This window comes from Brachyhypopomus gauderio, chromosome 8 (assembly GCF_052324685.1).
Source record: "Brachyhypopomus gauderio isolate BG-103 chromosome 8, BGAUD_0.2, whole genome shotgun sequence".
NCBI classification, from domain to species: domain Eukaryota; kingdom Metazoa; phylum Chordata; class Actinopteri; order Gymnotiformes; family Hypopomidae; genus Brachyhypopomus; species Brachyhypopomus gauderio.
The window spans coordinates 26,406,332-26,434,105 of record NC_135218.1 but is presented as its reverse complement, the minus strand read 5'-3'; the positions used below and the strand labels follow the sequence as shown (position 1 = coordinate 26,434,105).

At 41.5% G+C, this 27,774-nt stretch overlaps 2 protein-coding genes across 2 annotated transcripts; both read right to left on the bottom strand.

Moving 5' to 3' along the window:
* Positions 1 to 2,009: 2,009 nt before the first annotated feature.
* On the bottom strand, positions 2,010 to 12,673 carry cacng1a (calcium channel, voltage-dependent, gamma subunit 1a). The gene is made up of 4 exons (XM_077015900.1): positions 12,265 to 12,673; positions 6,668 to 6,742; positions 5,153 to 5,290; positions 2,010 to 4,208 (listed from the first exon to the last, which is right to left on the bottom strand). Exons 1-4 carry the CDS (start codon positions 12,497 to 12,499, stop codon positions 3,976 to 3,978), a joined length of 681 nt encoding a protein of 226 aa, XP_076872015.1. The 5' UTR covers positions 12,500 to 12,673; the 3' UTR covers positions 2,010 to 3,975.
* A 2,271-nt stretch (positions 12,674 to 14,944) lies between these two features.
* Positions 14,945 to 27,483, bottom strand: cacng4a (calcium channel, voltage-dependent, gamma subunit 4a). Its single transcript, XM_077015899.1, has 4 exons — positions 26,459 to 27,483; positions 23,219 to 23,302; positions 19,762 to 19,902; positions 14,945 to 19,072 (listed from the first exon to the last, which is right to left on the bottom strand). The coding sequence occupies exons 1-4, from the start codon at positions 26,685 to 26,687 to the stop codon at positions 18,543 to 18,545; spliced, it is 984 nt and encodes a 327-aa protein (XP_076872014.1). The 5' UTR covers positions 26,688 to 27,483; the 3' UTR covers positions 14,945 to 18,542.
* Between the last annotated feature and the right edge of the window lie 291 nt (positions 27,484 to 27,774).

Sequence of the window (27,774 nt, the reverse complement as noted above, 5' to 3'; positions counted from 1 at the left end):
CAGTGTGGTCACATATACATTAACTCCCACAAACCATCATCTGACATCCACACCCTCAAAACACAATTCTTAGTTTAAAACCAATTCCTACTGTATTCATGAATGAAAGCCCAGATAATGCTTCTGTCTTACTGAAGATTAAAATGTCATATAAGACATGTCATTTAATTCATATGCTGAGTTACATCTTGCATGGGAAAACAGTTGCATGCTGGAGGTTATTATTGGCATTTCACGCTTGACACACACACACACACACACACACACACACACACACACACACACACACACACACACACACACACACACACACACACACGCACACACTCACACACACACACACACACACACACTTTGGAACTCTCTTGGGGAGTGCAAATCGCCTGATCCCGGTTCATTGTAATTCCACACAGTTGGACGCGGTGTCACCAGTTCCTCTGATGTTTGATTCGGCCTCTCTCATTATTGTCATGATTACGTTCCCCGTATGTGGCTGTGCCCACCGGGAATGGACGTGACTGGCAAGGCACAGTAATACACACACACACACACACACACACACACACACATACACACACAGGCAGAATAAGTGAGATGTGGGAGCGGCTCCTATGTATGTTTGAAGTGGTTTGGTTTCCCAACAAGCTGTAGACTTTCTTTTCTCTCTTTCTTTCTTTATATTGTTTATTATTGTCTTTATGTGCTGAAATTATATTTTGCTAGTTGTCATCGATGACTAGAAGCCATCGTTTCCTTGTCAGTGGAATGCACTACTCTATCCTGGTTCGTGACTCACAAACATACTTTTCATTATGCCAATACATGCTGCTTTTGTTTGGGATGGATACACTATGTCCAATTTAAATAGCACTGTCTGTTTCTCCGATGGACACATGAATAATTAACACACCCTAAGGTGACATGGCTGTCTTTCACAGTAATAGTACAGATGTAAATTGCCCCTGTTTAAATGGGCCAGAAGCTTTCTGTTTCCGTGTTATTTATGGCCAGGTGACAGAGTACATTCACCCTGGCTCTAAAAGAAGATTATGATCCATCATAGTGATCCATCATAGTGATTCATCCTAATGATCCATCATAGTGATTCATCATAGTGATCCATCATAGTGATCCATCATAGTGATTCATCCTAATGATCCATCATAGTGATTCATCATAATGATCCATCATAGTGATTCATCATAATGATCCATCATAGTGATCCATCATAGTGATCCATCATAGTGGTGCATCATAATGATTCATCATAATGATCCATCATAGTGATCCATCATAATGATCCATCATAATGATCCATCATAGTGATCCATCATAGTGGTGCATCATAGTGATGCATCATAATGATCCATCATAATGATCCATCATAGTGATCCATCATAGTGATGCATCATAATGATTCATCATAATGATCCATCAGTGATCCATCATAGTGGTCCATCATAGTGATGCATCATAATGATGCATCATAATGATCCATCATAGTGATCCATCATAATGATCCATCATAGTGATCCATCATAATGATCCATCATAATGATCCATCATAGTGATCCATCATAATGATCCATCATAATGATCCATCATAATGATCTGTCGTAATGACTTTGGTGAGCCCTGTTCTTCACTGGCTGCTCCATGTATATGTATCTATTTATTATTAGTAAAAAAAAGTAATAATAATAATAATAAACAGATAGACACTGTATATATTACACATGCAAACTGTAATGCTGTAATTTCTTGCCTAACTCGTGTGTCAGGGCAAAACTGTCCCTCATGGCCAAGCTCCTCATGTGCGGAGTGTGGAGATGTGGTGTAACCAATGTTTTTAGCTCCATTCCCAAGGAGGCAGAGCCAGTCCATGTCTTTGCTATGTTCCTGCTCTCAGCCATTCAAACCCAGGAGTGTTTGGACACAGCAAAAACACAGAGTGGCTCAAAGGCTAGGCCTGAGGTGCCTTACTGCACTGGAAGACAACAAAAATAACATTTTTACAATTTTTGTGTAAATAGTGTCATTTATTATTATTTTCCAATATAAATGCATGATGTAGGAAGCATACATCAAAAAAGAGTTTAGAAAGGAAATATATCTCCAATATACATCAAAACATCTAAAAAGTTTTAGCATGCAGATAAGAAATAACAAAAAAAAAAAGAAAAAGAAATGTGTTGCACACTATAAACTTTACTGTCAATTTGAAATGTTACATTTTGGTTAATAGCTTTGAGAGCTAAGAGGATTTTTGATGGCTTTAATCATTTAAATAGAGGGGTTCCTCTGCAGGGGTATCAGCTCTCTTAAAACAAGATACTAAAATTTAAAATATGGGACATGGACAGGATTAGTTAAATTTCGCTCAAATGAAAATCTTTAAGGTGTAAACTATTTACAAATGGATTCTTCTTACATTATATTTTCATACCATTTTAACATGTTTAGAAACAATATCAAGGTGCTAGATCAATCATTGTGACTTTCAGGTAAAATGTCCAAATCATTAGCTTAAGTCAGTGCTTTTAAAGCATCTTCAATTTTCCTTTAGTACGATGAACATTTTAATGACATTAGAATCTACGATTATCTGTATGAAAAGTAAAAGCTGTTCTCTGTCGTTTATTCAAGTCGTACTCGCAGATGCACTGTGCCGTTCTTCCTCCAACAGGTGTGTTTGATTGACCAGTAAAATACATGCATGGAAAACATCTGTGGCAGCTCGAAATGGACTGACAATTTCTGCACTGTTACTTAAATGTAAGGGTTGTTTACCCTGATCTGAAAGAATTTCAAGTTTTAAAATATGAGTTAGTGAGAAGCTGCTACCCAATGTACAGGCAAAGTTGGAATTTCGAGAAGTTTAAAGACACCTTTTTTCACTTTGTTACATTGAAAGGTTTTATCAGAACCTACAACAAACTTAATGTCGAATATTAGATCTTACCAAACATAGCAAATCTAACTGGAAATTCTAAGAGGCCAAGAATGAAAACTTTGACTGAATGGAATCTGTGGGAGTTCTGGGAAAGTGACAGCTAGAAGAAAGGAGGCTAGGACGGGCATGATTGAACTTGTTGTTTTTCAACTGTGTGAAAGTCTAAAGAGCAGTGGAAGCCATTTTGTTTGCACCTGCCAGAACTGAAACCCCTCCAAAGTGTCTGGCCAGGCATTCAGCGGCCACGACAGACTGGATATTAAAATTCTGTTCCGAGCCGAAAGCAGATAAGACATCCACTGTGTCCCCAAACAAAGTTAGCTTACAGACATGTCGATTCCACATCCTTTGACAATGCTGAGCGTCTTAAACAAGACAGATGAAACAGATACAAAATCACATTACAGGAAAGAGATACAATAAAGTAGTAATTTTAGTATTACCTCAGAATTGACCTCTTAAAGATGACTACTTTTGAAATATACACTATCAAGATAGCTCCCTGAAAATACTGAAATTACTGTACTCATAAAATAAATGTTGTCTCCAATATCACACAATTACATTCTTATTAAAAAAACCCTTTCATTGTGTTCACATTGCTGGTTGTGCAGTTGATCACTTGAAACCAACTTGATTCTAACCAGCATGAGAACCACTCCGGGTAGAAATGGTGTGAAAATGTACAGCAGTATAATACAAAACACACATTTAAAACAGACCAAGTCATCTTGTGAATATTAAAAAAGGGTGAAACTCCACTTCTGTACATATCAAATAGTGTAGATGAATCAACAGCACCCCATCAGAAAAGGTTGTTGAGCTGATCAACCACAACCACTGTGCATGTTTAAAATCCCTCCTTGCTCACTAGCAGAAACATGCAGTCAAAAGAGCTTGTTAAAAAAAAGCAATGAACCTCGCAGTGTTTTATTGAAGCTACGTTTCCACACTGCTGCTGCTATGAGCGTCAGGTTGAAGGCGGGTGGCATAACAGGACACGTTTCATGGCAGGGTCGGTCCTACTCGATTTGTTCAGGTTCAGCATCCATGCAGGTCTCCCATGGGTTCCTGGGCATTTGGGGCATGGAGAGCAGGAGCAGGCCGATCCCGCTGAGGAAGAGCAGGACGAAGGCTGTGCAGGCGCACGCAAAGGACCAGGAGTAGTAGTACTCGATCCAGATGGTCTCCTCACTCTCGATCATCCTCTTCACTGACTGCCTCATCACCTCTAAGGAGATGACTGCACACAGACCTGAAGAGAACGAGGTGTTGGAGGGAACGAGAGATGATTTGGAGAAGCACAGACAGGAGAGACATAAGAAAGAGACAAGGAGGTAGAGTGGACCTCTCAGAATGGAGCCCTCATGTAGAAGGGTTTAAACAGCAGATGCAAACTGAGCTAGCTGGATTTATCTGTCTCTTAGAAACAAAAAATGAGCTGTAAATAAGAGAAAAGGTATAATCAAGTTAGCCTCCTCATAGGAGGAGGGTCTACAGCTCTGTTTAGGGGACCAGAAAGAGACCTCAGTTGTCTGAAATGTCACTCAGCTATAGGGGAGACTGAGGTGATGAGCTCCTTCCTAGCCAATGAGAGTCACGTTGCACTCCCAAGGCAACTGGGTGAAAGTTGAGACTAAGACTCACTTTGCTGTGGAAACATTCATCTCTGCACTGTGTAAGTTCTGCACTCTCAATACGGAAGTTAAGACTTCTCTATTTTTTTAAGGCTTTTAATTAAATTGCTCTGTCTAGACCATTTTCATTGTATTCTTTACACTCATTTTATTGTTAAATTAATCTTATTAAACTTTATTGTATTTGTCTTTTTAATTCTTGGCAAATACCTCCCTGAGGTGATAGATCTCAGAATGTAATAAGTTTTATTATCATTCTGTGTATTCTCTATTTTCTGTAAAGTGTTTTGTAAACTGTGTTTAAGTGGTAAAGAAATAAAACTAATAATTATTTATAACTTAGAGATCCAAGACTCTCCATGAATTGGCACAATCTCCTTGGATTCGAAACAAAGCTTTTCCAGGTTTTATGGATCCTGATGAAAGTGCTTTATAGGCCCAAAGATGTGTCACGTCTTTACAAGTGGTTCTGTGTAACATCTCTCCTAGCTAAAATTTTCTATTTTGAGGTAAGAAATAGGAATGAAAAGACATGCAGGCACAAACATTGTCATCGACTTACCAGAGAATGCATAAAACATGCCAGCAGGTTTGTGGAGGAAGTCTTTGTTTTTCCTGAAGGATCCCAGCATGCACAGGGTTCCCAGGATCATGAAGACAATACTGAACACAGCAATGGCAGCTGCTGAGATGTTGTATTCTGGAAAAAAAGGGAAGTCCATATTATTAACCAAGATTACGAGTCTATTTGAGACACTGATATTCTGTTCAGTTGGTGTGTTGCTAACATTTGGAATGCTGAACATTCTGAAAGTGCGATTCCGTTTTTCTCATGCGTCCAGTTATGAAGGCCATTACATTTTGTTAAGTGCCTAAAGTTAATTAAACCAATTATAATCAAAATAAAAACATTAAATATCCAAATAATGAACTCAATGGCCAGTCACCGGTTGTCCATAACATCTTAAGATTTTATGTGGGCAGCCTCTGGAGTAGCATGTTAGTATTAGTTTCAGAATAAACGTTCAGTATTTTGCCTGGTTATGTAACTTATCAGAGCATCCTGCATTTGTCTGTTATACCTTACATGAAATAAATGAAGTTTCAGTACAATGATGAATTTCTGTGCATTAACATGCTACATCACAATATCTTATAACTTTAGTCAGTCACATGATATGTAATATGAAATGTGTCCCAAGGGTGGAAAACGTTGGTCTGCTTTGACCGCAGGGGGCCGAGGAGAGACGCAGGGACACTGCCTGGACAAATGGAGGACGACAGACAGACAGCACGCCTTGAAGGCGTGGGGGCAGATGTCAGCTGATGCCCTGAAGGCCACGCCTTGACACCAGTCAGGCCACGTTTACTCGATTGGAAGGATAGAGAGAAGACGGCCGTCGGCACAAGAGGAAAGATGTGTCCAGGCTGCTATTTATGGCAGACGACCCGACGGGGCTGACGAGGAATCCTGTTTGAGCCAACATTGAAGCAAAATGGATTTGAAGGTGCCACATAGAAACTTAAGCACGGTCATGAAATTCCCTTCCTTAGTATTTGGGAAGTACCCGGGGCTAATGCCACCATGCTGGGCTCATGCTGAAAGGTTTGTTTGCTGCTTCAGTAGGAAAGGTCCTCTGCACAGTATATTTCATGAAGCACAACGATGGTGTAATTGTAGTGATATAAGCTGGATTGTTGTGGAGTTTGTATTGGTCTGGGTTCTTCTTTGTTCTCCAGTATTTCCCACCATTCCTCCTTGATGGTCTTTCTTTTGGGGCAGTACCCACTGCATGACATTCCTAGCTATATGGAGTGTACAGTGATCAAGGAGACAAAATGGTGTGCTAACTACTGAGGTCAGTAAGACTATGAACTTTCTATAAATATGTTGGTATTACCAGAAGTGCATTTGCAGAGACTATATTGCATATTGTGAGGTGTCTTGAAGTCTGTTTGTCTGTGTCTAGAGATTTTGGAATTGCTTGTTCATTTGCAGAATTAATATTGTGGACTGATTTCTTTACATGAACAAGCACATTATTTGATCTGCACTACAGTCAACACATCTCCTTACCTCTCTGCGTTTTAACCTCGAAGATCTCAGAGTCCTCTCCAGGATTGAAGTGTCTGAAATAGGAACAGTTGACATCTGTGAAATAAAAAATAAGAGTCCTTATTAATTATGGTGACTCAGTTGTGGATTGTTCATTTGCACTGCTGTGTGCCACTTTCAGAATAATGAACCACCACTTGAACCATTTGAAACCCAATTCAATTCTTTCTAGATCATCTGGACAAACGCTGCGTTCTATGCGTGAGTGTGTTCATTGACTCTACAAAAGCAGTGAACGGATATCCCAAGGCCGACACTGGCTGACCTTGTGATTCTGTTTCCACTTCGCACAGAATCTTAGCAGAATTACAACTGACATGTTAATAAAGATGCAAGTTAATGATGTGGAATCGTCTTTTGCTATTTAAAATGCAAATGGTGTGATAATGATTCATCTGAGACACTTGATTCCAAGTTCATTGCAGCCTAAAACTGCTCTTGGGAACCCAGTCACCAGACCGGAAGAGGCTGTTCCATCATGACAGCTACAACCATGAGCTCATCTCCGTAGATTCAGGTGTGTTAGTACTGAGAAACACGACACAGCACAGGGTGGTGAGTCACTGACATCACAGCTGGGAAAACCCTGAGTCTAGCAGTATCCATTTGTTTAAAATGTTGATCCACAAAAACAACACTAGAGTGTGATCATAGCCGCTAAACCCAAGCTGCTGACGCTACACTATTTCATGCTATGAATCTGATCTATGTAGATGAGAGGAGTTTGTCACACCATCCGTTTAAACCAGATGACTAATCAGTCCTAGGAGACCATGTGTTGGAACAACAACTGTTCCACAGGGGATGAAAAGGTTCCCCCTACTATTCTCTGTCGAATCATTTTAATATTAGAGGAGGTATATAACCACAAATGGGTGAATATCTTGCTTCCTTATAGGCCTACTGATTTAAAAAATCAGGTAGTTTCAAGCTGAAAAAAATTAAACAACCCTTCTCCCATTGATACTCTAAGGAATAATCATGAGTTTTTAACCTTTCTTATTTTTAGAAAGGAAATCTACAAAGATGAATGAGCAACGATATGAACTGTTTAAAATGCAGTCCTCTACTAATCACATGCTTTTTGTGCTCTTGGATTGTGGTGGATCCCAATCTCTTGGATCATAGTAGGTCCCATTCTCTTTGATCATAGTAGATCCTATTCTCTTGGATCATAGTGGATCCCATTCTCTTGGATCATAGTAGATCCTATTCTCTTTGATCATAGTAGATCCCATTCTCTTGGATCATAGTGGATCCCATTCTCTTTGATCACAGTAGATCCACTCTCTTGGATCATAGTAGATCCCATTCTCTTGGATCATAGTAGATCCTATTCTCTTGAATCATAGTAGATCCCATTCTCGCAGCTCTGTTTAACAGCACTTGCTGGGTGTGGTAGAGCTATGCTGCATTTGGTGAAAACACGACCCTTCGCTGCTCATTTCAGCCACTGCTCGTGTTGACCAGCTTCCTGTTCCACAACGACCGCACGCATCACACTCCCTCAACGGCCAAGAGGACATTTAAAGCTCTGTATGAAGGTTTCTTTCTGCATGAGGACACCTGGCAGTGTATTTTCCACTTGAATGGGATCGAAATTGCACCCATGTCCTGCTCAGTGAGCTGATCCAAAAATAGCAAACGCATGTGAACAGTGGACTATGCATGCCTCTGACTGCTCTCTGTGAGCCAGCTTCACTGATATTCATTTTTCTGTTTTGAGAAAGCAGCAAATTGATACTGCTACAAAAAGAAATGTCAAACATCTTCTGAGCTTTCCACTGCCTTAGCCTAATTATCAAGAAACTTCAGCGTGTCTGAAGTTTATGGTTGTTAGTGTGGTTGTTACGGTAAGTATCCTGTAATTTATAACTTTGAAACTTAAAATAGCCCATAACAGCAATTTACTAACAATACCTGTAATATGCAGATGTTTAATGTGCTATTTCCCCATTTGAGAGCAAAATTCAACACTGCCAACCATCAAAAATAGCCACAAATACTGCGACGAGAAAACAGCACGTGTAAGAATATGACGGTCTGACGCCATTACTACAACGTCAGCTGTAGTCAGTCACCTCTTTGTGTGTTACACCCAACCGTAGTCAGGGAGAAACAATAGTTCATAAACCATGAGAGCCAAACCAAGCTACTCATGTGAAACAGTATTGGCTCTTGTACGCCACTGACAAACATTCTACAGTCTTTACCAGTGCTGGCAATATATTTCACTCCGGTTAAAATCAATTCATTTCAGAGCATGAGATTAAAATCACTTTGTCCTGGATTGAAGCGAAGCTCTTACTATCCTTAGAGGGTTCTTCCAGCTGGTGAATACCCTGGCATGGTGCAAATGTTACATTGGCCCGGTCTCCGTGACTGGCCCCCCCACCTCGCCCCATGCAAGGGCAGCTGGTGATTTGGGTAATCTCCATGGAAACATACTGGGCTAGCACAGGGTCTGTATTTGGCCAGTTCAGAGCCACTCCCAGAGCCCAAGCGCTGGACCAGCTGGACCAGATCAGTCTTCACTGAACCGAAACTCAAACATACACTAAGACAACCAAACTCAGACCAACAGTGGGACTACACTGAGCATATAGTGAACCCACAGCAGGCTGACACTGAACCCGTCCTGATCCAACACTGAATCTGCGTCGAGTTGCTGCCAGAGTGAGTGAGGCTGTTATGCTCAGCATGTGACCAAGAGTGAAGTCTCCGAGATCCTTTCGCTGGCCAGCTGCTATTCACCGAGCCTAAATTGGGGTTTTATTGGCCTGAGAGTTTTATTGCTGTCTCACTGGCTGCATCCAAGCATACTTTCATGGCAGAGCATACAGCGAGTATTTGAACGCCTTGCGACTTTGCAAGTTCTTCCACTTAAAAATCATGGAGGGGTCTGAAATTTTTGTCTCAGGTGCATGTCCACTGTGAGAGACATAATCTAAAAAAAATAAAAATCCGTAAATCACAATGTGTAATTTTTTAATAATGTATTTGTGTGTTAGGGTTAGGGTTAGTAACAGCAGCAGTAACACAAATAATTTATTTAAAAATCATACCTTGTGATTTCTGGATTTTTTTTGTTAGGTAGTAGTCAGGTCCTATTTTAACAGGTGTCATGAATTCAGTACTACTGGTGTGGTAATTCTGGTAAGACCACATATGCTGTAACACATATTGTCCATAGCAACTGCAAAATAAAGTTTTAGGGGTGGTAAGTTAACAATGAAGTGAGCAGTATGTATGTCACCTTCCCTTTCATCTTCCCTGACTGCCAACATGTAAATAACTTTTAGAGCAACTGGTGTTTAAGATCACAGTGTTCCACAGCTGTGTGGAGAGGGATTCTTGCTTCCAACATTTCATACATTGCTACCATACACGGGCCACTGGGCAGGTGTCCTGACACCTCCGTTTGAGGAGCGTGTGGAACTCCAAAAGGCCGGAGAAGATAGGAGGAGCTTGCACTGAAGCGTGATCTCTTTTGGCTGTAAAACCATTTGTTGACATTAGTTAGTGTTTGTTATTTTGATCCAGAACCCCTGTAGTATTGACTAAGCAGTTTTGAAGTGGTAGGAATATGTAAGAATCACTAAGAGGTTCACCTCATTTGTATGAATTTTTGAATCTGTGAGCTGTTGCAAGGGTGGTTAAGACTCACCCTTTAAGAGTTTTTAAACTGAACATGTTCACACGTCCATCATCATACATGCAGACGGCTGCAGCGTGGACTAGGGTGTGTCTCGGTTGGCTACCAACTTGACCAACTGTTCTGTGGTCAGCTTGAAATATTAGGAGCTCCTAATTTAGGACTTGGACCTAAACACAGCCTAGAATTTGTGACTCCAGCTGTCATGAATTCTACCACAACTCCAGGAAACAATTCATTGTGAGAATGGCTCTGAATGAAGGGATATATATATTGTGGGGACATCATATGACAGGAGGAACAACCTTTCATTATTCATACATGCAGTTACAGCATCTGATATACATGTTTTAGTACTTTGTAATTAAAGTGCTTTTTAATACAGTATTCAAAAAATAACAAGGTTCAGTATGAGTAAGCGACATCTCATTAATGACATGATAAGAGTCCTGTAATATGGGTCAGATCAGTGCCTCAGTCACATACATCATAAGAGAAGCTTCACCACTGAGATGTTAACATGCAAAATAAAAAAAAATAAAAATTTTTGATTATCCAGTTTTTCTTTTTGCAAATTAAATGTGATTTCCAATGAACCTGAAAAGGCATGCGTTTGAGGAAAACCTCTGACCTGAATCCCAACCAAGTGAGTAATGCCTAGCTTCACTATATACCATGGTTACAAATGTCTTGTGCTCAGTCAGAGGAAATTTCAGCTATATTCTCTGGATGGCAAGGGCAGAAACACACTGCACTTTGAAATTCCATGGCTGAAAATTCACCACTTCACCACTCACCACCGAACGAGCTTTCTGTATGTCTGCTCATCCAGTTCAGGTGATTATGCATTGTGCAAAAGACAGAATTATGTCATGCGGTATTTAGACTGTGAACATTTGTGCTAACATTGCACCAACATTTCATGAGAGATAATGTGTTGAGGTAAAATCACTGAAGACATTCCCTAGGGTTTAGGGCTTAGGGTTAGGGTTTTCCTCATTAGCTGTTTGCGCTCTATTTCACATTTGTATCTTGCAGCATTATATTCATATTCATGAGAACAAATTTACAGTGTTAGCTGACAAATGGATTAACTTTAGTACCTACTTCAAATGTGACAGGTGGACCTCTAATTGTGTGCTTATAGGGTTAAATGAGAACAGACAGACAGCAGTGAACAACAGCCAAGCTTGAGACACGCTCTGCGCTCTGTGGTCTATTTACGCTTACTTCACTTTGGAAGTATATTACTGGAGCTCACAGACAACCTGCAGTTTCGAAACATGACCTACGTGCTAATTCCTTTAGCACGGACACGCGTGGAGCAGAATTAGCTTGAGCTGGAATGTTGCTGGACGTTGATGTTGCAGTATGTACATTGAGAGGCACCATGTATAGTAGCAGCTACACAGTAAGCCTGCATAGAACCCCGAGTCAAATATTACACGGATGTGTTAATGTGACGATGTAGGCTGTAGGCCAGCCAGACTGCCAGATACGTCTATATATGCCAGATATGCCTATATAAGCAAGGCTGGTACAGCATGTCTGCAAGAAGGATCATGCATCCACATTGCTGAGATGTTTGCAGGTCCATTACCTACAGATTGAGTAACTGACCTAAATAATAGACTTCTCTCAGTTCTTGAACTCAACAAATGACAGTCAGATGAATACAATATCAAGAATAACTCCCAATACATATTATTAAAACAAAACAGGAGATTCAAGTATGTTTGTTGCCTTTGTATGATTTTGGAAAACAAGATTGCAGAGACCCAAATGACATTTTTCTCACTTAATCAGAACGATTCAGCTTACGTTCATTCTTATTCAAATTACATTCATGCCAACGACAGCACCCTGGGTTAGGTATAGCATACCCTTCAGCGTCTACACTCACCTCCCGGCAGGCTGAGGGGTCCGCACCCATGACCCACGGCCTCCGCATCCTCTATGTACATGAACTTCTTACACAGTCTCCATAAACCGAAGTGCGCCGCCTCGCACGTGGCGTTGACAGCCTCCACCTTCGGGCTGAGAACCGCCCAGTGGTCCGACACCACAGCCGTGAGCATGCACGCCATGCCCACCAGAATCACGAAAAAAGTGATCTTCACCTTTGTGGCCTTTTGCATGGCGTCCTGAGGGAGGTGTTTTCAGGGGGGTAATCGAAAAAGCAAAAAAAAAAAAGCCCCTGGGTGCTGGTGCCCCCCCAGCTGATGATCTGGATAGGGGAAGTTTATAGGCAGGTTGGAGGTCCCGATGGAGGTCTTGATGTGGACAGATCACTGCAGCACTGTGTTTGCAGAGTGAATGCCAAATGACAGTGGCCTACATTTGGTAGGTCTCTACCCCCCCTGATGGAACGGGCCTGTGGACCAGTCTGCAGCTGCTGAGGTACATCAGGAAAAGTTGATGACCAAACGGGCTGTCTTACCCACCTGTGTTTCGGTGGGGGCAGGGATGGTGGCAGGCAAGCTAAACTTCTATAAATGTATGGTGAGTCAGGATGTCAGACTGTCCAGCTATCAGGTTTCATGTGTGTGGACAGGGGTGTTGCCGTCTATGCCGAGCTGAGATGAAGATTAATAAAAGCAAGATAAAAACTGTGAAAATGTGGACTAGTCAGGGTGCAGCTCCTCAAAACCAGTGGTCTCCAAAAGACTTTTCAGGACCCTTTGTGGTTTTAGGCTTTTTAGAGAACTGGAAGGAAAGTCTTTTAACATTTTTTTTTCTCCATTTCTTTCTGTTTTCTTCTTAGATACGGTGTTCAGTTATTTTGTGCATGATATTTTAATATTTAATATTTATGCCTGCTATTGCACAGTAAAATCAAACATAAAGAAGGATTGGAATAAAAAAGTGAAAGTATATTTGAAAGTTTCAAATACCAAGATAAATTTATTTATATTCAAGATAAATATATTTAAATCTTCTGCTATATGTCCAGAATGTGGGCAATTTCACAAGAGATTTTCATATCCATTTTAAACTGAGGCCACTAGAATCAACTATTTTGATGTTACCTCTGCTATGAAGTGATGACCAAGCCAGTGGCTTTTGACTCTGCACACAGTAAAACCTGCGACGTTGAATTAGCTCCTGCACTGAATTAAATGAACTCGGCAGGGGGACCTTTACCTCAGCTAGAGCTCATTTGACACCTCTGGCTTTTATGTAGCATTTTTGTTGGGTGGTTACAAGCACACAGAAGAAACTACTTAAATGTACCGTTAAAAATACTTCTGCACATTCAGTGTGTGTGTCAAGAATTCACAGTTCTGGACAAACTGTGTTAGCATGCTTGTATGATGGCTTGTTGCCTTCCATGATCATGGACTTGTCTCAGAGTGCTACTGTGGCCAACACCCCCCCCCCCCCCCCAATCCCCACACAACCTCCTCATCACACCCCTGGCCCTTTGCATATATGAATGCTATTGATCCTTTTGCTTTTTAGCACATTAGCACCAAAGTGATCAGGGTGAGTGGAATGTTAAGGGTATAAGGTTAATAATGGGAATAGGAGAAGCAATAGAAAACAGCAATGTAACATCAAAAGATGCTTTTAGAAGGGTGAGTTCAAGGTCATTTTTGTGCACATGACCTCACACACCCTGCACTGTTGTATGAAGAGGGGAACCAACAGTCAGGGGAGGGAGGCTGTGTGCTTGTACTCAGCAGGGCCAAATTAGCCCCCCTTTTGTGGCCCTAGGCTATGAAAAAACATCGAGGCTGTCCTTAAAATGAAGGCTTTATCTATGCACCACAAAAACAATAACAGCACTATGAATAGCCCAGTATGAATCAATAAAATGGTATGCATACAATAATTGTGATGGAAAAGGGGGAAAGAAATAATCGGAAAAATTAGGCATGGCCTACAGCCTAGCAAAAGTGCTTTACCACTTCTGAATACATGGTTTATCTCATTAGCTTGTGCTTGTTTCTTTTATCTGGGTGAAATGCAGAACGAAGAAAAGAGCCTAATAGCAAACCAGATGGATATTTTTGTCTCTATGTTATGAGATGATGTCAATACGAATAAAGCAAATGACAAAAAAAAGATTTTTGAAAACAGTTTTGTTGCACATGTGAGACTTATACTACACCCTATAGTACTCAAAAAAAGAGCCCAAACAAAGCCGATTTTGTAAGCGTTCAGTTATTGCACACATTTTGTTTGATGGTGTATGTTTTGACTTTTTTTTGTTTTTTGTTATTCCATTGATGTTGGAGGACGACGCAGAGGAGCAGCTATGCAGTCGATGTGATGCTAGATTGCAAAATTTTACAGCTTTCTAAACTGAACAATCGCAAATTAATTAAATTATATAGTTGTCCTCCACATTTTCATTGCATCATTGTCATGTTTCATTTAGCGCTTTTATATTAGGCCTATTAAGAGAGTGCAGGACTGAGTTAAGTGCGTTAGTCTGGCCTGTAAAACCTTTTTCATGTGGCCTCTTGGGAAAATAATTGCCCACCAAAAGGTCAAGACGTTCACGTAAATCATTAGCATGTTTTACAGAGGGGAATTATGGTCAGGGAATAGCAGGCAAAAGGTATACACAATAATACAAAACTTAACGTACAAAATCTTTATTGCAGATGTGTTAGATTATCAGAAATCATGGCACTAATTTATCAGTATGCAAGATTTTTTTTTGTTAAAACCATTAAAAGATTTATTATTTCTGATATTAAGAGACCTTGAAAACAAGATGCTATTTGTCATTGTCAGTCTTAAGGTTACAACTCTCTTTGCGTTTATTAACCGTTGCCGTGATTATAACTGTTGGGAATAGATGTTTTCTCTGGTAATGTTATGAAATAATTTCATGGCGTCCACTGAGAAACAACTCTGTGTTGAATGATTACAGCAATAAGATATGATAACGAATAAACTTTTCCAGTTATGTAATCACTTCAGTGACTGTCATTCTTGGGCCTGGGCTGCATTCGTCTACTGCCAGACATTATTACCTTGTTAATTACCCGGTTTTGTCTGATGTTAGAGATTATTTCATTCTACCCATCACGCATATGCCCAATGCCATCAAGATGGTGATTTTTCCCCACATTGGTATTGCTGGTTTGTCAGCATTATTGCACTATAATCATTCTTATTTTGTAACATTTTCTGTCATACAACTAACATTAACTGAGTTTACTAGATTATGTACACTCAGCTCAATGTTATTATTTAACTATTGTTCAGAAAGTGTGCAGTGCGAATCAAAATTGGCAAAAGTGATGGATGTTCAGTTATACTGTTTGTCTTCAGAAAGGTATTGTGAATCCTAATCGCCAAAGCAGTTGGGTGTCTTATGTTTCCCTTGTAAATGCAAGGTGCAATTATGTATTAGATGGAAGCACATTCATTAACTACCTTAATAACTACTGCACACTAAACAGCTTGGACTGTGATGACCTAAGCAACATGTGCACACAAACCGAGATGTTTGTAGATAAGCTATAACTTTACACTCACCAGTGAAAATCCCAGTAGATCAGCAGTTTCTGAAATATTCAGACCAGCCAATCAGGCACCAACAACCATGCCACATTCAAAGTCACTTAAATCACCTTTCTTCCCCATTCTGATGCTCGGTCTGCAGCAGATCGTCTTGGCCATGTCTACGTGCATTGAGATGCTTCCATGTGATTGGCTGATTTGACATTTGTGTTAATGAGCAGTTGGACAGGTGTATCTAATAAAGCAGCCAGTGAGTGTCTCATATTATCCATTAGTTGCATTTAAAATGAAAATGATCGTATAATAGCATTTCATTTGTTTTAATCATCAGTACATGCACTAAATTTTATAGCTATGTATGAGTGTGTAAGGCAAAATCAGAAATGCCTCCAAATTTCAACTTTAGTGTTGGACACACACACACACACACACACGCACACACACACACACACACGCACACACACACACACACACACACACACATCCTTACATACTTAGGATCCTGAGAGAATTAGCATGAAAAAGCTTTTATCTGGGCACTATACCTTTATTTACTTAGAAAACACTAACACTGTATTACTCTTATTAGTTGTATTCTATTATTATTATTATCTAGTATTGATTATTCATGTCTGTGTGTCATGTAACCATTTCCAAAGTTCTTCTTGCAGTAGTCCAGTACCGTCGTTATCATCCAATAACTGGTTTGGATCTCCAGTACTTCATTATGTTAACTCAAATGTGTCGCTGATGAATTTAACAGATGCATTAGATGCCTGAAGAACATCTGGAACCAAATGTTCTTCACACATCTCAAATACTTTTAACTGTAGTGATCAGAGGTGTTTTTACAGGTAAAACACAATTGTCAATTTTTTAAGCAAACTCTTAAACTGAAATACAATTAAACACTCTGAATTTTGCATGCAGACAGGATGATACCGTCATAAATGTTACATTCTTCAACCACACTGTCCTGCACCAAGATGCAGGTTAAAACAAACTCTGACCAACTTATTCAACACTGATCAACACCAAATACCCAACAACACATGAACAACTAATATAATAAAGGAAAAGGTGACATTTGTGTAAAAAAAAAAAAACAAACAAAAAATGTTGTTTCTTTTTTTGTCTTATGTTAGTTAAAATTGTCCTGACAAATATTAAACACTGGGAGAAATTTTTGCCCACTAAATTTTCTTTAACAATATCACTGCATGTTCTGATTGATATGATTTAATCTAGATGTGATTTAATCTACCACATTGTTTACTTTAACACAGAGTGAGCTCTGATAGTGATTTAACTGATCAAACCCATCTTACCTGTAAAAAACTAAATAAATTCAAAAAAATCTTTTGAATTTTCTGATCCAATTGTCCTACTTATAATTTTACAAGAATAGCATTTGTTATATGGGCATTTCGATTGTCAAACTATGCTACCTATAGGATCATTTGCATTGGTGTAATTTTCCAATAAGGTCATGTTAATAATGCAGAAAAGCAAAGAACACTTACAGTATTGTATTCCGACAAGGTAGCACGGATCAATAGATAGGATCAATAAATATGCACTAGGGTAGGACATTTCGGCAAGGTAGGACAAATCTCAAGGACTCCAGATGGACACATTTGAAAATTTGGGGATTCTGCAGCTGCTGTAACATGTTCTCTAGTTTCGCTGGATGGACCCTGTATGTTATGAGGCAATCAAGCTGGCTTCATTAGCCACACGTTTCTACCATAACGAACAGACCAGTGCCAAGGGATGTTCTCCGAGCTCAGCAAAACAACCCAGGCAATTTACCCAAGTGCTTGAGTGCAAGACCATATGTGCCAAAACTGGTTCGCAACAGGACGGAAGGAGCCTGTTTTTATGTTCAGGAGCAGAACTTTAAAGTATAAATTGTTTAGGTTTGTTTAGGTGAGGCGCCCACAGACTTCACAGCGCTTTGAGAGTGGATCAAGGAAAGTGGTTGGTAAGCTATGAAAACTCTCTTATTGTAACCATAATCAAAAAAGGAGAGGCAGCTCCTTTAACCCAATATCTTCCCTGAGCTTGAAGTCCATGATCGTACGGCCTGTTATTCTCGTTCTCAAAACTTTCCTCCAATGTTCAAATTCGATTGGTTTTGGGGTTTCATGGTTTTATACATCAGCATTTTTACACGACATGTAAACTTCAGAAACTTCAAAAGTGAACAATATGGCAGTGGTTCACAAACACAGTCCTACAAAATGGCTTTTTTCTAGATGGTAGATCGAAAAGGCTCAGGATCTGATACCTGCTGAGCAGAAACCGCTCTCACACCGACTCAATTAGCACCTTTCACACTTCTCCTCTTAACTTTGCTGTTTCCAAGTTGTACATTTTGCCACTACGCTGCTGAAAGTACAAAAGAAGGGAAAGGTACTCAGACAAAGGCGTAATTTTCAGTATTCAGTGCATCATAAAAGTATTGCTACTTTGACTGGTCATATTTGAATATACAGTATGAAGCCCCTTAAAGCCAAATATGGCTCAAGCCAAACCACGTTACAATGTTAATCAAGCTTCTCTTCACAATACAGCTCTCAAATGGGGAAGTCTGTTGGATATGTAAATCAGCTACAAAATACTCGCTGTCGTTCCGAAACGGAACCACGGGGTCATTCGTCCGAGCGTTGCCGTGCGAGGTGGCCACCGTGCACGGGCTCACACCGGTGTGGTCCTGCGGGTGAGACTTTCCTTCATGTCTTTTGGGAAGCAGTTGTGCACTTGCAGGAAGCCGAGCGACTCCGGGTCCGTGCAGTAGGGGCCCAGCACGCCCGTGGTCCTCAGCGGGTGCTCCCTTCCCAGGGCGTACATCGAGATCTCGTTCAGCGGCAGCGTGGCGGACAGGGGCGTCTTGCGGCCGACGGGCGACGGGTCCCTGGAAGGCTCGGTGGAGCCGGACTGCCGTCGGCGGTAGCGATAGCTGGAGATGCGCGTGTAAGGAGAGGGAGTGGACATCGGCGTGGCCTTGAGCTTCGCCCTGCGGCGCAGACAGTAGTCCTCCTTGTTCTTCTCGATGTAGATGTTCACGGCGAGGACGGCGATGGCTTCAGCGATGACGAAGGAGAGCGCGCCAGAGTAGAAGGACCAGCCGTAGCTGTACTGGTTCTTCTTGTCATCGTCCTTCTTGTCATTGGGGTCTCCGGCGTTGCAGGAAATGTACACGATGATCCCTATAATGTTGGCCAGTCCTGAGAAGGAACACGGACTTCAGCACAACATGAAATTATTGTAACTATTGTAACTCGTATTACTTTAATTATCTGCTTATAACGTTACCATATTTATCTGTCTAAAATGCAAGATTTTGTGACAAGATCAAAAATCATATTGTAATATCATAGTTATATAATATATGTAATATTATGGTTCTTTTTCAAAGTACTACCGGTATATATTATTTACATGAACTATGACTGACCAACTCAGCTCCACCTCCCACACTGATCGTGTATAGACACTAACCAAAGGTCAGTCATGGCCTGGTGGTAGGGAACTGGTCTTGTGACCGGAGGGTCGTGGGTTTGATTCCCAGACCTGAGGCCATGACTGAGGTGCCCTTGAACAAGGCACCTAACCCCAACTGCTCCCCGGGCGCCGGGCTAGGGCTGCCCACCACTCTGGGCATGTGTGATCCACAGCCCCCTATTAATCACTAGTGTGTGTGTGTGTGTGTGTGTGTGTGTGTGTGTGTGTGTTCTAACTGCACAGATGGGTAAAAGCGGAGAACACATTTCGATTGCGGTGAAAAATCACAATTTATATTTAAAAACCGTGTATACTCTGTGTCTGCAAATGAAACTACAACCATTACGAGTGGAGGAGCAGGTGGGGCATGGAGGGTCCGCCCACGCCCCGCCCACACCACACCCCCTTTTACCTGCAGCCACGAAGAGTATGCTGCCACTCAGGACCATGTGGTTCTGGCTGCTGCAGATGCGTGCCACCCCCACACACAGACCGCCCAACAGCAGAAGGATGGAGCTCAGGATGGGGAAGACGCTGGAGGCCCGGATGATCCCTGCAGGCCCAACGCAAGCCGGGTGGAGTCACTGAATAATGCAGAATCTGTACTCTTAACTTTAAATAATAATCCTGGAATTAATTCAGGAAGGACTCGGGAGTTGATGAATTTACTCAGACTGCAGTAGCGAAACAGCAAACTGTACAGACCCAATACCACATATCGAAAATGGGTCGATATTGGAGAACTGGATCAGATATCGATCCGATGGCGTCACAAATCCAACCTGAAAATAGCACAGCAGTGCACTGCAGGTTTACGGTATATCAGCCAGGTTAGGTTGAGCAGGTCACATGATCACAGCCAGGTTAGTTTGAGCAGGTCATGTGACCTGCTCAAAGTTACCAGGCTATTATCACATGATGTCAATCATGAGTACGGCCTAAACACATCTGTAGGTTAACTGCAGAGTTTTGTTTACAATAATAAAAACTATTCAAATGCAGATGTTCAAATGCAAATAGTAATGTACTCACACACATGAAAGTTTTGAAAACCCAGTGTGGGAGAACTGGTTATCTGTCTTCTAGAGCAAATACCTAGCATCTTAGTACTGTTCATCATCATGGATCCACAATCAACGTTGAACATGATTCATTCTTTAAAAAAAAACACTTCCAGTTTGCCCATGAAGTAAAGAAGCTCGTGGTCAGAGAAAGAGAGAGAGAGAGAGAGAGAGAGAGAGAGAGAGAGAGAGAGAGAGAGAGAGAGAGAGAGAGAGAGAGAGAGAGAGAGAAACCAGACGGGAACTGAAGGAGAGGAGGAAGAACAGCTGAACTGTTTCCCTTCCCCAAACTCATAATCACGCCGTGGCTTTAGCATAAAAAGAATGACATAGCAGAACAACGGAGTTAGCCTGCTGTGGTTGGAGTTGTACTGGCTATAAGCAGAGGTGGACATTCCAGGATCAGAAAGTAAAAGTCCTTCCCAGGATTTTACGCAAGCTTGCTGGATTTTCTAATTAGTGCAAGCCAAGTACAATTAGTGGAATCACCACAATCCAGGAAGCCTGAGCAAAATCTTGGTGAGGACTTTTACTGAACCTGGAATGTCCAACTCTGTCTATAAGAGAACCTATGGAGAACAAGCTAACTTCAGCTAACTTCGTCCATAGGTTTTTTTAAGGGTTAAAAAGAAATACTGGCATGTAATTTATTTTATTAATTTAGGCATACATAAAAATAGACCTCACACTCACAAAATTCACAACAATAAAAATTTCATCTAACAACTGAGACGTTGCTTCTCAGTGGTGTTTAGTATATTGTGTAAGATGAAAGATTTGGTACAGAAACATCTCGTACCATCTCCAGTCACAAGAACATTATTCTAAAATATTTTAATGTAATGACTAGTTTAAAGTCTCATTATGATCACTGGCCATGCACCTGCAGCTCAACTGACCCTTGAACCCCAGCTCAGGACACACCTCTGCAGTACTGCAGCTGATGGTTCCCACAGAAGACAATGGTAGGCCATGTCATTTAATGTCATTATTACTACATAACTATGGTCTGTGTCTATTATTGTGGTGATAATACTCAGCACAAACTGTGAAGCCAAATATGGGGTGTATGGTGTGTGTGTGTATGTGTGTATGGTGTGTGTGTGTGTGTATGGGGTGTATGGTGGGTGTGTGTGTGTGTGTGTGGTGTTTGTGCGTATGGTATGTGTATGTGTGTGTGTGTGTGTGTGTGTGTGTGTGTGTGTGTGTGTGTAGGGGGTGTATGGTGTGTGTGTATGGGGTGTGTGTGTGTGTGTGTGCATGGTGTGTGTGTGTATGTGTGTGTGGGTGTGTGTATGGGGTGTATGGTGTGTGTGTGTAGGGGGTGTATGTGTGTGTATGGTGGGTGTGTGTGTAGGGGGAGTGTATGGTGTGTGTGTGTGTGTGTGTGTGTGTGTGTGTGTGTGTGTGTGTGTGTGTATGGTGTGTGTGTGTATGTGTGTGTGTGTGTGTGTGTATGGTGTGTGTGTGTGTAGGGGGTGTATGGGGTGTGTGTGTGTGTGTGTGTGTGTGTGTGTGTGTATGGTGTGTATGGTGTGAGTGTGTGTAGGGGGTGTATGTGTGTGTATGGTGTGTGTGTGTGTGTGTGTGTATGGGGTGTATGGTGTGTGTGTATGTGTGTGTGTATGGTGTGTGTGTGTGTAGGGCAGGGATGTCAAAGTCAAATACACCGAGGGCCAAAAAAACTAATTTGTTACAAGCCGAGGGCCGGACTGGTTCAATGTTTATTAAAACATATTAAAATGATTGCACATAGCCTACTGAATCAAGACCTAACACAGTGTATATTATTTAATGCTTAAATGAATAAAGCAATATTTTCTTATGCATCTGTCAGTAATTTCAAGTGAAAATATTTTTCAACAACCAAACATGAATAAAGTAATAAAGGTTTGAAAAGTGCTGGAATTTAAGCTAAAGTACTTGAAAATGCTTGAAATTGTAACTACTTAATTTCACAACAAATAGCTATCTGACTGAACAGTTCTCTTATTACGTTAACAAATACGAGCCTCTTGTAATTCCAGGACGAAACATGAGAGAACGTGAAGACGTTAAGATTGGGCGTTTTGAAAATAAACCACCATTAAATAATGTGAATAAAAAGCGAATTATTTCGAATCATTTCGAGTATATGTATAAATATTTAACTTAATTAAGTTTAACGTGCTGGGAAATATTGAAATGGACCTTGAAGGTGACGTACAAGTGCTCGAATTCCACCTTGTAAAGGTGCATGAACCCTGCAAACATGACTTTGTTCATTGCGCTGAGGCGCGGCGCGCGCAAAGTACAAAATTCGAGAGATGCACGACCTCGTGAATCGACAGCGCGCGAGACGGTCTCGCACGAGCTAAACCACTGCGATTACGTTATTTTCGCCGCGCTGACCCTCGCCGCTTGTGCGCGCTGCAGTGACTTCGCGGGCTACCCTTGCATTGTGGGGAATGTAGTGCTTGTGCGTGCAAAACACCAGCGGGCAGCTGTGGCCTGCGGGCCGGTTCTACTAGTAATTAAATATCATCCAGGGGGCCATAGATAATCAATTCACGGGCCGGATCTGGCCCGCGGGCCTTGACTTTGACATATGTGGTGTAGGGGGTGTATAGGGTGTGTGTGTGTGTGTGTGTGTGTGTGTGTGTGTGTGTGTGTGTGTGTGTGTGTGTGTGTGTGTGTGTGTATGGTGTGTGTGTGTGTGTAGGGGGTGTATAGGGTGTGTGTGTGTGTGTGTGTGTGTGTGTGTGTGTGTGTGTGTGTGTGTGTGTGTGTGTGTGTGTGTGTGTGTGTGTGTGTGTGTGATGGACTTACGCAGGATATACTCATAGCTGTCCAAGTCAGCATCAGCATCTGCGGGGAAGTGATCGATCCGGTAACAACTCCCCTTGTTGATCCCTGTGGATACAGCAATCTGCAGCTGAGATCCAGGCACAAGGCTCCTCCCCCTCCCTGAGACAGTAGCCAATCAGCTTTACCGCAGTCTAAAACGTTCTGGATCCCAGTAAAGGGATGGATTAGTTCACCAGAAGCCTCACAGCACTGGTGGAGAGCAGTACGCTGGTTACCTTCACCCTACATGTATATCACGTATATATATATATATATATATATATATATATATATATATATATATATATATATATATATATATATATATATGTACAGATCGTCTACTTTTTTAACCCATTGTTAACTTGTAATGCCTATGTAGAAATTTATATGAAAAATAAATTACATTTTAGTGATCCATATTTAGCAAATCTTCTAAATCTATTTTTTTTAATGGACTTCAGTTCTATCACTCATAGATGCTGTTTGTACTAAAATAAAAAAAGATTTTTAACACTACAATGCCTTTACCAGTGGGGTCCATGTACATGTAGATTGAAGTTTTTCTTCTTTTCTAGTTTTGTGTTGTTTGTTTACTTTTTTACTTGTTTACTATGTGGTCTAAGGAAAATTCTAATACATAATGCACAACTACGTTCTGTCATTATCACACTATGCAGACAGCAAGGTTATAACTGCAAACACATAACAGCTATAACCTCAACACACGTGGTGTATGATGCAGCCTCATACAGAGAATGCACCTGTCACAGCTGCTTTAGGATAATTCAGCTGTCATAACTTGAACTTTATTAATGTTACAAAGTGTCTCATTTAACCCTCTACTACTCTAACTGTGCAAACAAAAGCTACATTAATGTGTCTATATTGAGCACTAAAATATCTATTTAGGGGGCTTTGCCAGTTATTTAACATTAAGTAATCATTACATCAGATTCATCTTCATTACCCCAGTACAATCCATTATGTGATTCTAATATATGCTAATATCCCTATGATATTTCCTCCAGGATCTCTACTACACTCAAATAAATTATCACACACACCTCCCAACACAGCCCTAACACATACGGAGGTATAAACACACATTACATTCCCTGATGTTGAATTAACACCTACTCTGTCTAACTTAAGTGCAGTTGGATGAAACTGAAGATAAAGGATTAATTCAAGTCTGAGGTCCGTGCTGTGTAGAAAAATCTCTGGATGCGGTTCAGGACATCTCGTACTTGCTGGAGAATTATGAGATTATGAGATATCTCAGACTGGGCTCCTAAGTTCACTGGAATAATTACAGATTATGATTATATTATCTTAGATTAAAGCTTTCTTTCCATTGTTTTGAAGGAAGAAAAAGATGTGTGCATCTCATTATTCAGATAATTGGGTTTTGTGCTTAATCAACTGTAGCAAGCTTATGAGCATGAGATGATTTTATGAAAACAGAGAATGTGTGCCCTTGTGTGTGTGTGTGTGTGTGTGTGTGTGTGTGTGTGTGTGTGTGTGTGTGTGTGTGTGTGTGTGTGTGTGTGTGTGTGTGTGTGTGTGTGTGTGTGGTGTTGGGGGGAGGGCGGGTTTGTGGTTCCTTGGAAAGATTAAATCAGGCTCGTCATCTAACCCTTCACTACTCTTGTGGAGCAGGAGAAGATACCTCAGATACCTAACCCTAACCTACCCTAACCTACTCCTAACCTAACCCTAACCCTACCCTAACCCTAACCTACCCCTAACCCTACCCTAACCTACCCTAACCTAACCCTAACCTATCCCTAACCCTACACCAACCTAACCCTAACCTAACCCTCAGTGATCTCTGCGTCACACACTGGAGCTTGAGTTTGTGTGTGTGTGTGTGTGTGTGTGTGTGCGCACGCTGTAGTCTGCATGTCTGACATGAGATTTTGAGGATTAAACATTAAAAGTGATGTGCAGTGCCTTTTGACTTCCATGTCTTACAAATACAACAAATACATTTTTAATAATTTCAGTTCGAGAATGTCTTCAACAAATAAACTGATGCATTAGAATAAATATACAAAACATATCTCCCTTCCTCACTGGGACATTCTCTTATAACCCAGTGAGATTAAATCTAGTCTTTGCACTGAATGAATGATCACTTTATTCTTGTTTCTTTATATCCTGCAATAGCAGTATCTGAGGCTAAATTCTTATTAAAGGAGACATCAACTCTCTTTATGACTCTCTCAGGGTTGTCTTCTGGCTGTATTATTTATTACATGTTGCTTTCACACATCACATTAATGTGGAATATTTTTTTGCTTACAGATATTGTGCATTTAGTGTCTCAGTTCCTATCATCGGTTTAAAATGTACAATGGGTGTAAATGGGTCCAAGCAGAACCGCTTTCCAGCACCAGCACCGGCTCACTGGAGCAGTTTAGAGTTATGTGTGGGCTCCAGGTAACAGTGAAAGCACCAGCCCACTGCAACTGAATTCATGACATTTCACATTAGTTCACTGTCCGTTGGTGAGTGTTGTTTTGTATGGGAATATGACAGGGAATGCATCGGATATTATAAACTGATTTGAACTTAGTCTAAATAAATTATTAATTGAAATCCATGCTGAGTTGATGTCGAAAGTCTATGACGACACCGTCACTCCGCTGAACTGCATGATACTGGTTATTAATTTATAGCGCCTCGCAGAGCGGCTTGTGTATTTGAAACAAATTACTATTTCATATCTGTACAGATTTTTAAAACGGAGAACATACTACTACAAACACTCAACATCGCGTTTTATTGTGTATACATTTGTTTCGCGTTTTTGTGATCCCTCAAACACGTCGCTCTCGCGCGCCCCGTTGTCTACCCGCACGAGCGCGCGCGCGCCCTAATGTTTCCATTGTTTCCAGTGTTTCCATCATCATCATCATCATCATGCAGCCGTAGATGAAAACACAGTGAAGCACGCACAGCCTCACTGTGACATTCACGAGAAGATAAATGATCAGTTTATACCTCCATCGACACTGTTCCCATAGCAATGTGACAACTACAGTTGCCAACCAATTGCATCAACTACTCAACCAACTACTGAAAGACATGTGAAAATGATTAATAAACTCTGGTGTACATAAACTACACCGCGCAGAAAGGATGTGTATTGCATCACATAATTTTCAAACTAATATCGAAACTTTTAAACATTGAAACTAATCTCAGTAGTCTCACCTTCAATACAGCAGATTCTCCAGAGCCCGGAGTGCGTCAGGTCACCTTTCATTTTCTTGGGCTGCGGGGGATTTTCAGACTCCTCCGCGGTGGTGTTGGTGGCGTTACAGATGTAGGCTCGGGCGTACACCCAGTAGTCGGTTCCGATCGCCACGGTCATCAAACTGAAAGCTGCGAACGCGCCCAGAGTGGTCAGCGCTATCTGGAGCCCACGGCTGCACGTGGCCATGACTCCTGGTGACCATTCGGGCACTGCGGGGCTAAAACACGTCCAGATCGATCCTCACGCGTCTCTAGCAGACGTCCGTCCAGATCCCGCCACGCACGCTTCAAGCGTCAAGTTCAACGGCACTTTTTGGTTGGACTGGGAAAAAGACACAGAACTCAGGCGCCTCAGTTCCTGCAAACTTCTCATCGTTGACGCCAGCGGCCCCGTGTGACACGTTCATCACTTTCAAACAATCGAGCCAGATTAATTTTACGCTTTATTCTTTTTGCCCTTTGCGAAAACTGCGCGCGAAGTCGAGTGACTTGATTTAGCACAAAAACACAGCGCTATATTTAGTGAGACCACACCTTCCACTACAGCAGCCTATCAACACTGGGGCTGCACCACGGCTGCCCGAGCGCACAAAGCCAGACACGGACCGCGCGCTGTGGCCATGCACGCGCACTGACTTGGGCTAACTAGGAATTCAACTGAATACTGAACACACACGTTATTTCAGTGCCTGCCTTTCGGTGGAAGCAACTTTTGTTGCATGTCTGAACAAGAGAGCGAGGGTTTGTCCACATGGCTTCACTTTCAGAAATATGTTTCACACTCGTATCCGAGCGCTCGTTTGCAGTCACGGTCACCATTCGACTTGCAGAAGTCTGCGGCGTCTGAAGACGGAACTCTCACCCCGCTTTCCACGCGCTCTGAGTAGCGCTGAACGAAGCGCGCGCTGGCTGGCGTCTGCTGAATCTTAATCAGAGACTCCCTCGCGCGGCTCTCACCAGCTGCGATGCCCTGCAGCAAAAGCCTGTTCACACCAGACAGACCTAACCATCTAAATCCTGCACAACCCCCTCTGACCAGTCTGGCTGTATATGCAGGTGGAGTGTGGGGTGTCCTGGGCCACAAGGGTGCACTCCCCCCACATATGTCCTATCCCAAATATGTCCTCCCCCACATATGTCCTATCCCAAATATGTCCTCCCCCACATATGTCCTATCCCAAATATGTCCTCCCTCACATGTGTCTTCCCCCACATATGCCCTACCCTCTGGCATACAGGATTCCTTGTCAGAACCCTTCCAGTTCAGATGGAGA